We start from the raw sequence: 10,648 nt of genomic DNA on the forward strand, positions 1-10,648 counted from the left end.
GCAAATTATCCACGTTTACATTTGCACACACAACAGTTACTAAGTTGAATCATGTGGGGGCTATTGCTACACTTTTTTAAAATTTTGGTTTGCAGTGAATGTAAACATTAAATATAAAATGTCGTAACGTTCTTGGGTTTTTGAAATGTCATGCATTTTATATATCCCTTACCCTCCTACCCACACTATGGCTTTCTTTTAATTTCATAGTAGTCATGAGAGTGGTCGCAGAACCCTCTCACCTCATGTCCTGCAAGAGGGAATGCTGGGACAGGACAAGAGAGGCATTGGAAAAGGACCTGCATGTGTTCGTGACCTCATCCATTCCGCCATTGAACGTAACTTAAACGTTGAGCCAGATCGTCCTCTTCGTAAGTGGTGATCATTTTGGTGCTTGGCTTCCTGTGATCTTTATTGTGGAAATCATTTGGTACCTGAAGTAGATTTTAAGCAAGTGTATTATAGCTAAAGAAGCATAACACCTTTCTTCAGAAATGTAATATAACCGTTAGCACTGTCAGTTATTACAGGTCTATAAAATAGAAAAAGGGTAATTACTAAAGTTTTTTCCTGCTCTTCCCTTACGTCCCAGCTAGACAACTCCGCTCCTCGTTTGATGATCGTTTTCTTACTCTTCCTGTCACCAAAACAACAAATGTCCACAAGATTTTTAGTTACTGTGCAGCGAAACAATGGAACTCTCTCCCTTTCCATATCTGCCATCTACCCACTATTGAATCTAGCAAATTATGTTGGGTTGATCCTTCAGGATATTTTCCATGGTTCTCTGAAAAATCTCTGGAGCTGATGAAATACCAAATGGAAATCTAATTAATGTTCCTTGCTCGTCCCTCAAAATTTACATTTTAATTTTGCTTAATATACATTTGCTATGAGAAAAGGATTTACTGAAATCTGTGACTGCTTGAGGGGCCAGATCAAATAACTTTGCAGGCCTTATACAGCGAGATGTTCCACACCATTCCTTCACAAGAGTCATAATGAATTGTTTACAACATGCCTGATCTGCTCTTTCTAGGCGCCAGAGAGCCTGGACCAGGTCACAGCCTCGTGAGAGTTGGTCCAGGTGGACCACAGGACCTGAGAAAAGATCGTAGTGAGCCTCTTCCTGACCCCCGTGCTGCACTGCCATACAGCATGCTGCGTCCAGTCGACAGTAGGGATGCCAGGGACCCCAGGGAGGTTCATGATGCTAGAGATCCCAGGGAGATGAGAGACCCGAGGGGCTTGCCTGGAAGAGATTGTGAAGTACAGGTGAATAGGAAAGTCTGAAAAAAGCTGAGCTATGTTCCTCTGTTATGTGTCTGCTGCTTTTACTTATTATGTTGTGCATATCGATATATTTCTCATTTATATTATATCATACTTGTCCTCCACCTGTATTTTAAAATATGTCCACAGCTCATTTGTTGTTTGTAAATTGGGAGACAGTTTTGATTTTTATTAAGGGTTTTTTGGTGGGGTTTTTTTTTTGTTCTTACAGGATCTTTCCCGTCGCCAGCCGGAAATTCTGGAAAAGGGCCCACACGGCTATAAAGGGAATCCTCATGACTTTTTTGACCGTGGACGATCATATGACATGTACCCACGAGGTCCTCCAGACAATGCTGCACAACTTCACATGTCTGCTGTTCCTCCTCCTGCACATTCTCACCATACTACCAGCACTGTGCAGCTTGAGTCTTTGGCACTTAAGATGCCACGGCGACCAGACAGCAGAAACAAGTCTCCTAGTATGTACACAGGTGACCCCACCAGTGCCAGAGGGGGCCTTCCACCTAGTGGATCACCTTTTGCAGGAATTGATCAAGGAGCCCGACACTCTCCAGCAGCTCGCATTCCTCCTCCTCCCCCACTTATAAACAGTGGGGGCTCGAAGACCTCACCCAAGCTGTCAAGATCACCTCCCCTCCCATCTTCTTCCTTGTCTCACAGTCATTTGATGGTGCCTCCTGGTTCTATAACTCACGGCACACCAGTGACCCATTCACAGTCGGTCTCACCTGCCAGCCATGCAACAAACATGGCTGGGCACATATCTCGCAGAATGGAGAACCTCGCCCATCAGCCTACCACCACCCCGCCCACCTCTAGTGCCAGTTCAATCAGAATGGAGGGCTCAATTACCAAGGGAACACCTGTCAACCGAGAAGGTTCAGGAGGTAGCCGAGGTGGCCCTCCTGCAGAAGGAGCAACAGGAAGTTCACGCATGGTCATGGATCCCAATTTCCAATCCCGATCTGGTCACTTGGTGTATGAGGGCAGCTATGGGCCACCACAACCAGGGTTTTATGAGAGACAGGAGGCTGCTCCAGGTACCCAACCTCCACAGCCAGGTGGCCCAGGAGGCCCTGGAGGGCCATATTACTCATATCCACATACAACTTTTAGGGAAGAGCAAAGCTCCTACAGCTCCCGAGCTACGATCAATCATGACTTCTATTTGGCACAGCAAATGGCAACAAAACAACGAAAGGTTGATGTGTTTTGTGTTTTTAAAAATAGTCTTTTGTATGTTGTTTTTTCAGTCTGATTGCTGAAAAGAGTGTGGTGAATAATGTGAACGTTTAACAAAGAGCCTGGTGGTTTTTAGCAATGTCTTTTTTTTACTCAAGGGGGTTAAGCACAACCAATTACCTTAGTCCTTTCTTGATACACAGGATCCTGAACGTGAAGATCTTTCCCCACGAGGGCGCGACCTTGCTCCAGGACCTTCTCCCCGAGCGGTAGATTCTCGTTTACCACACCAAGGGACCTTGGCAAGTTCTAGTCCCCAGCTGCTGCATCATCACATGGCCCAAGGCCGAGCACCATCAGGAACGAGCAGTGATCACATGCAGGGCAAGGTAATATATAAGAAGTTTCAGATTGAGCAGGGAGTCTAATTTGATGCAGAATGATGCCATATTTTTGTTGTTGTTCCCCAAAGCTAATGGTGTTGACATGCTGGCAGGTGGCTTGATGTATGTACTCAAAACGACAATCAGCAGTTGCAAATTCAGTTTCTTGTGCACCTTTATCTTTGTATATTATCTCAAGGGCTATTTGTCCAGTCTCCATATCTTCCATCAAGATGGCTGTACAGCATGTGTAAAAAATATGAATAATGAGGAAGCAGGCATATAGCTGCATTTAAACAAATGTTTTTATGACTCTGTTTGTAGTTTATTATATTTGTTCAGATTTCACCACACATGGTAACGGCCCGAGAAGACAAAGCCAGCACCCACCCTTCTCACTGGCCAGGGACGCGAGTTATGGTGGCGCCCTCACAACAGCCACCACCTCCCCAGCAGCCAGTTGCTCATCCTCATCCTATGACTCTAGAGTCATATCATACAAGACCCAGCATAGTTATGGGAACTGGACGACCGCCACACCCATTAGAGGCGAAAGATCAGCCTGACTCCACAACTTTGCAGGTACACAGTATTAAAGCTAACATAGAAAAATGTGTGTCCTAAGTTCTCATATAGCCTTCTTCATTTGTCATCGTTTTTTTTTTATGTTTTTTTTTTTAGTACAGCAAGAACAAGAAGAGAGCAATAATGGTAATAATAAACTCGTGGGATATCTGATTACACGTTAAGGATTGTACTCTTTGGGACAAAAAAAGCACAAAAGATCAGATATTAAGATCATGTAGATCACCAAGAACATTACAAATGATTATAGTATTAACTTATTTTAAGGGCGAAATCAATAACAGAGTGAAAGAAAGCGATGCAAACAAGTGTAAAGCACATTTGGAAGGTAAATTTGTGATTAAATTGTTCTGCCAGCGTGGCCCTGCTTCCCCCCGCCAGTCCATGCTGGGTGTGCCGTCATCTGTGGAGCAGAGTCGCACTCGACTGTCCCCATCCATGCCTCATCACCCCCATGGCCATGGCCATTCAGGAGCTTACCGACCAGAAATGGTTGACGTTCACTTAGAGAGAGAACGAGAGCGTCAGAGAGCTGCAGCGCAAGAGCGAGCTCTGCAGGTAACATTTAAAAGGAATTGAAATCAAAAAGAAATTGCAGAGCAGAGCAATTTCTTTTGATGCTCACGTTAATCTCAGATGATTTCTTCGCAGTTTTTGGTAGTTCACGAGCCACCATTTCTTTCACGTCGTCATTGTTCTGATGCATGTACTTCTGGCTCAAGAGTTACAAGGCTTCATGGTGTCTTATTTGCATGCCTGTAGTGCATCTACTTGTTTGCAGGAGAGAGCATCACAGCCAACATCGCGGACAGTCTGGGAACACAATCCGCAGATGCATGTTCGACGTACCATGCAACCAAGTCAGCAACAAATTCAGCAGGTTTGCAGCCCTTTCATACCTTAGCGATAACAATATTTTTGACAGCAGTTTGCTTTTCGTTCTGTTTCTTTGCATCTGGGACGTATATATTTAAAGGAAAAAGAATTATTGGTTTGAACTTGGGAGAATTTGGACCTTGATCCTGATGTACTTTGATTGTGCTTTGATGTCAAAAGCCTCATCCTCACCACTCATATGGAGATCCAGACATAGGAGCTGGTCGGGAGAGTTCTAACTATATGAGCAACCAGCCAGATAGTCGCTCGGAGCATGGCCCTAGTCCTGTTAACACCTCACCTTACCCTGGATCGGCTGAGCCAGGTACAGTAGTGAAAGATATAGTTAAAATCAGCATCTAAAACTTTTGACAATTTACCTATCTGTGTTTTTATTTACAAGATCACTGTTGCATCTGAAAACCTAATTTTATGAGTAACAAATCGAAGATGGGGTAAGTTTTTTTTTATAGAAAAGCTGCAGAAAACATTCACATTAACAATGATCATCAAAATGGCAAAGTGTTTTGTATTGCAAACGGAAATCAGAATCAAAAGACTGAAATAGAGATAAGAACTATAGTAAACTTTATGATAAGTAACATTGTTAGAAAAGCTGTTTATAATCGTTCCTTAGGATTTTGTTAAAATTGTTGCTGGTATCTGAAGCAAAAAGATCTTTTCTAATCATCTTAAAAAACTGAAAAATTGTGTAATCTGCCTGCTTATTTCCATTCACCATCTGTGACTTGGTCCACATAACCATGGATCGGTGTTTGTCCATTTGTCTTGCCATCCATCCATCTTGTCTCTGCATTTGCTTCTGTCTAGTCATATAGCTATGTGTCTCTCCCCCATCTGTTTAGCTCTGTGTTTATATGTCTCTTCCCCATCCATTTATTTAGCTCTACAGTTGTTTTTCCTTCGCCCTTATTACTAGCCATGTATCTATGTAGCTATTCCCCATCTGTTTAGTCATATATCTATGTTGACCATTTGTCCAGCCATACATCTGTGTCAGTTTTATCTATCTACCGAGTCGTACATTTGTGTGTAAACATTTTCCCAGGACACCCATCAGAGCAACCATCTTCAACAGACAGCTCACAGCATCACCGCCAGATGACAGACAGGACCTACATCAGCAAGCTGGCAGAGAGCCATGGGTCAGCTGCCATTCTAGCTGCTTTTCAGAAGGATTCACACCAACCCCTACCAGGCAATACCCAACCTCCATCCACTAGCGGTCGTTCGCTTACGGCAGCAACACTTATTGATGCCATCATCATTCATCAGATCAACCGCTCCACTCCAGAAGCGGGCAGCAGTAATATGAGTGCTAGTAGCAGTGGCATTGCATGTTTAAAAACACCAGAACACGCATCACCAGCACTTCTGCGAGGAAGTGGGGCCATGCCTGAGATGAACAAAGGGTCAGGGCCTCCAGGTTTGTAATTTCAGCTACAAGCATTCATAAAAAATACACTCACTGACAGCACTGTAACATGGGGAGTTAATGTAATGGGCCTCAGGGCTAGAATCCCTTCACTGCCCCACCCCTGCTGGATTCCCTCAGTTTGCTCCACTCTAGGGCTGTTGTGCAAGGTGAGAACTGGCTCCCCATTGTGCGCATTTGTCATCATCAGGTGCATCAGTACACATATTTAGTGGTATGCCTGGGAAAAGAATCCAGTCAAGAGAAGAGGGATCGGGCTTTTAGGCCAGAGCTGAAATTATGAAATCAGTCATTGCATGTAGCAAGTGAATTGGAGTCACAAATGCAAAACTTACCAGTTCCCTGACCTTAATGGATTTTTCATTATCAGTATTACTAAGTTCTGAGAAGTGAGATTTGGTTTTGTTTTTTCTTCAAATCTTATTTTTAATGTTTTTGGTTTATCTTTGTATTTATTTTTGGACAAACAGAATCATCATCACCATCACATTCCCATGCAGACTCACGATCATCGACGCCAAGCAAGTACAAACATAGCCGGAAGACTCATGTCCAGGGAGGGGCTGAATCGGACTCTACCTCCTCCCCTGCCACACCTGGGATGCAACTGGGCCGAGTTAGAACTCCTCCAGCTCCAGATGCTCCCCACTCTTCCTCACTGGTGGGATCTGGTGTTCAGGATCCCTCGCTGGCAACAAGTGGCAGCAGTGATGGAACTAGTGCATCAAGCAACAGCTCGGCACGAATGATCACTTTAGGGGATCACATTGATGCCATCATCATCAGCGACTACAGCAGCTGTGGCAGCAGCAGAGAGGGCGAGGCAGTGGGTGTGCCCAACTTGCTGAGCCAGATCAACAGCACCAGCACACCTTGTTCAGGTAAACAGGCATTAACGTGTGCATTGTTGATCAGTGTGGCATGTGTTGGATGCTTAGTGACAAGGAATGGTCACATGATTTTGTGATGTATGAAACCATGAAGATCTTTCCGTAAAGACATGGCAGAAATGTTTCTTAGCAAATGAAATGAAGTGCTTTCTCAAAGGTGACTCAAGATACCAATATATATTTTTTTTTTAATTTCGACATTATCTCTTACAGTTCAGTCTACACCTACATTCACTACTTCAGAGGTAACCTCTATCTCCACCCGCACATCCCCTATCGTGCGACCCTCTTCTGACACATCTGTGGGATCATCATCGGATGCCCATCGCTCGCGTAACTTCAGTGGAAATGTGCACAGCCCAGGAGCATCTGCACCACAAACACAATCCCAACCTCATCATGATGTTCACCATAATTGGCGCAAGCGAGTCCAGCAGCAGGCCCTGAGTGTAAGGCTCTTTTTGTTCTTTCTTTGTTTTGTTTTTTTCCCCTCCCTGATATACAGGTATTATTAGTACAGGGTATAAAACATTTGAGATTTTCACTCTTAATGTCACTTTTTAAGTCAGCAGTATTTATCTTGGAAGCTTTCTTTACCATGAGTATAAATGCATTCACATCAAATGTAACTGTTGTAATGTCTTATAAAAAATAAATTTAAAGGTCTAATAATTATAAAGCCCCATGAGCAAGGTATGCAGCTGTATAGAATGCTTATTACACGTAGGAATGTAGCAATCTTGCCCTAGAATGGTAGACAACTTGTCAAAATAAATGCAAGTCCAGCTGTTTGTCAGCAGCAAATGCTCGGCCCCTACTGAAACTGAAATATCAGTACATCAGAACTGAGTTAATGTTGAAGAACTATTGTCTGAAATTTTTTTCTGATTATCTCAGCATTGAGTAAGACTATAATTATTAAGTTATTAGATTTCTGTTGGCTTAGCATGTAGAATGTGATCAAAAGGATTTACATTAAAAAAATAGCAATAAAAATTAACTACATTTGCCAACAGCAACCAAAAAACCAAGGGTTTTTTTTTCTAATGATTGCACACAGGAAAAGAATGTAATTATAAAAGAACATTTGTAAGATTTGGATAGAACATTTGTAGAGCTGGCACTGGCAGACAGCTGCTAACCCTTCAGACCTGGAAGGGTGCATCACAAGCCCTTCTCTTGTTCAACAGGAGGCAAATCAGCTTCAGCAGCAACAGCAGCAGTCCCATGGATCGTCACCTTCAACACTGGCCTCTCTTGGCTATGGGGGGTCCCAGGCTCATCATTCTATGCATTCCCACCCTCATGGACACAACAGCATTCAGACAGCCAGCAGCTCTCACACAGCCTTGGACAGCAGCACCCTCAAGATTCCGATTGAGAGACAAGGGGTAGTGGGGCGATCAGCAACGCCAGAGCAGCTGCGATCCCGATCGCCTCAGACTTCGCAAGCGTCCAGCACAGGCGGCAGCGGAAGTGGAGCAGGCATGAGTGTTGGTGCCGGCAGTGGTAGCATCGGCGGTGGCACCAGCAACAGCGGTGCTGAGATTGGAGGTAATACTATGCGGACTCATCACGACAGTCTCAGGCTAGCACGTCACCCTCCGAAAACCCAAACTTTTTGAAAAGGTAGGACCTGGGTGATCATTAATTCTCTTTAATAACTGTCCCTGTTGGGCCCATCTCTCTGTTACTTGCCACCTGGCTTGATTACTTTTCCAAACGACTCATGTTTCAGCCCAAGAAAGGTCCAGTTTCAGATACTAGACAGCTTTGTTGACTTTTTTTTGATTTTGTATTTATAAGATGAGGAATGAGAAATGGCCTCACTGCATCAGTGTCTTGAGAAATATTCACTTTTTCTGTATTATTTATAATCCTGCTTTCTTTTTTAATTTCTTTTATTATTAAATTCCTTGCCTTGAGTTGGTTGGTATAAATTCATCATTTTATTCGTTGCATTGGAATAGGAGTTTGCTACCCAGCTTTTGCTGCCAAGGAATGTGCCAGATTTGTGTTGTGGCTTGATATTTGCATGTGCCCATTTCAAGTAGTCAAAAGCTTCCTTCTAGAAAATATCTGTAACTAAGTGCTCGTCTGATGCTTCACCATGGAAAGTGTTTCAGCAATTGAAAGTCTTCATGTTGCAATTCAAATTGATTCAAAGTGGGGTCTTTTCTCATTTTGTTCACTTAGCCTTTAGATTTCCATCAGGGAATAGTTTCTAATAACTTTAAAGAGAGTTTCACCCAGGTCTTACATTTTCAAGTGCACCTGCCACGTCATAAGTTTGCAGCCCTAAAATGAGAAAGAAATGTGAATCTGACATTACTAACAGAAGTGTGAAACTAATCATTGTCTTGACCTCAATTACAAAGATAAAATGGTGTGGTGTGGTCGTATTACTTTATGGCATGTTTTCCGACCGATCATCTGTTCTTACGCCAAACAGTTTCCCTTACAATGTATTGAGTGCATAACACACGATAGAAGAGGTGCAGGTTTACAGGTTTATTAGCTGGCATCATAACTCAGGAGAGTATGTTTCATCACAATTTGCTGTCTCCTATCCTAATTGTGTTTTATTTGTACTTGTTTCCCCCTCACCACCCTTCCATTCAGTAATCAAATTTTTTTTTTCTATTTACCTGGACTGTTGGACTGGTTTGTTCAAGTCTCAGAACCCAGAGGTGTCAGATAAAGACCTTTTCTTTCCCCTCTGTTTATTGCAGGCAGTGAATACTGTTGTAGTCTTATTTAGAACAAATTCACACCTCAAAAGTTATCATTTTAGTTTGAAAGTTTTCTTTTCTAAATATATTATAGTTTTAGATTAACAACCCATTCCGTAACATTTTTTCCAGCTGTCATCTTAATGCAGTCAGCTACACAAGCATCATATTGAACAGGATTTTAAATGTTTTGAAGAACGTGAAAAGTGGAATAGACAGTAATGAAAGAAATAGAAAAAGTGCAATGTCTCTTTTATAATTTCTAACTGTTGTATCACGTCTTGCTTTGTTATGTTTCAGCTTTTTTATGTTTATGCTTGTTTCAGCTTTTTCTGTTTGTTCCACAGCTTTTTGATGGTATCTTGCATGTTTTATACGTTTGCCAGCACACTTTCATGCAGCGTAGGCTCAGACTCACCAGGAGCCATTATGTGGAACTAGCATTGCAGAAGTATACCTTTTGTGGTAGCAGGAGCTAGCAAATGGCAATGTCCAAGTCCTAGCAAAAAAACTGTCAGCTGTGTGTTTTGTGGGAAGAAGAGCACTGGCAGTATTTAGCTTTTATTTGCCTTTTTATTCTAATCGTATTTTGGATAAATGCAGCATCATCTAAAACACGCCATTACTTCTCATACAGCCAGAAAACAAATATTTTTATTTCTCCCCCATCCTTGTGTATGCATGAGAAAGAGTGTGTTTACATGCTGTTTGGGTGTGGGAGGGAGAGAGGACGTACATGTATGCATGTGCTTAAAAATTAAAAAGAAAAGGAGGAGGGTTTTTTTTTTGTCTAAAAGCATCATTTACTTGTGAACTGGAAGGTACATCTTAAATGTATTATACGATTATTCTAAGACACATTAAATCTTTGCGTATGTAGCAATGGCAGCATTTTTTTTTTTTCACTTTTACTAGCAGCTGTAGATTACCATTTTTGTCAATTTGTAAATTTCCTTTCATTTCTGTGTGTGTGTGTGCACGCATGCATAGGAGCTCGAGAGAGAGAGAGAATGTAATCTTTGGTGGATATCGTACTGGTGTTACATTATTTTGAACATGGGTGTACATTTAAAGTAGGAGTTACGGATTAACAGCAGATGATCATTTATGTTACTAAATGCCTTTACAAAAGCAGACAGTCAAATAATCAAAAGAGCTTAATTTCATTTTTTCTGTAGCTTTTTTTTTTTTCCTTTTCTTTTTTTGTCAGTTGCTGTGCTGTTTGAACGTATGGAGTGTTAAGGTGTA

At 42.2% G+C, this 10,648-nt stretch overlaps 1 protein-coding gene across 11 annotated transcripts in view; it reads left to right on the forward strand.

Annotated features, from left to right (window-relative positions):
* LOC112562006 (nuclear receptor corepressor 2-like) overlaps positions 1 to 10,648 on the forward strand; it is an 81,152-nt gene that overhangs the window by 65,336 nt on the left and 5,168 nt on the right. For 8 of the 11 annotated variants that reach the window (XM_025234942.1, XM_025234934.1, XM_025234937.1 and 5 more), the window contains 12 exons: positions 211 to 371; positions 1,040 to 1,275; positions 1,505 to 2,497; positions 2,682 to 2,867; positions 3,204 to 3,443; positions 3,804 to 4,004; positions 4,228 to 4,326; positions 4,503 to 4,647; positions 5,392 to 5,769; positions 6,249 to 6,659; positions 6,882 to 7,117; positions 7,859 to 8,222. In XM_025234942.1, coding sequence (XP_025090727.1) covers positions 211 to 371; positions 1,040 to 1,275; positions 1,505 to 2,497; positions 2,682 to 2,867; positions 3,204 to 3,443; positions 3,804 to 4,004; positions 4,228 to 4,326; positions 4,503 to 4,647; positions 5,392 to 5,769; positions 6,249 to 6,659; positions 6,882 to 7,117; positions 7,859 to 8,222 — 3,650 coding nt within the window. Of the gene's footprint in view, positions 1 to 210; positions 372 to 1,039; positions 1,276 to 1,504; positions 2,498 to 2,681; positions 2,868 to 3,203; positions 3,444 to 3,803; positions 4,005 to 4,227; positions 4,327 to 4,502; positions 4,648 to 5,391; positions 5,770 to 6,248; positions 6,660 to 6,881; positions 7,118 to 7,858; positions 8,298 to 10,648 lie in introns of all 11 variants that reach the window. The other 3 variants (XM_025234945.1, XM_025234941.1, XM_025234936.1) reach the window with 3 other exon arrangements.

This window comes from Pomacea canaliculata, linkage group LG4 (assembly GCF_003073045.1).
Source record: "Pomacea canaliculata isolate SZHN2017 linkage group LG4, ASM307304v1, whole genome shotgun sequence".
NCBI lineage: Eukaryota > Metazoa > Mollusca > Gastropoda > Architaenioglossa > Ampullariidae > Pomacea > Pomacea canaliculata.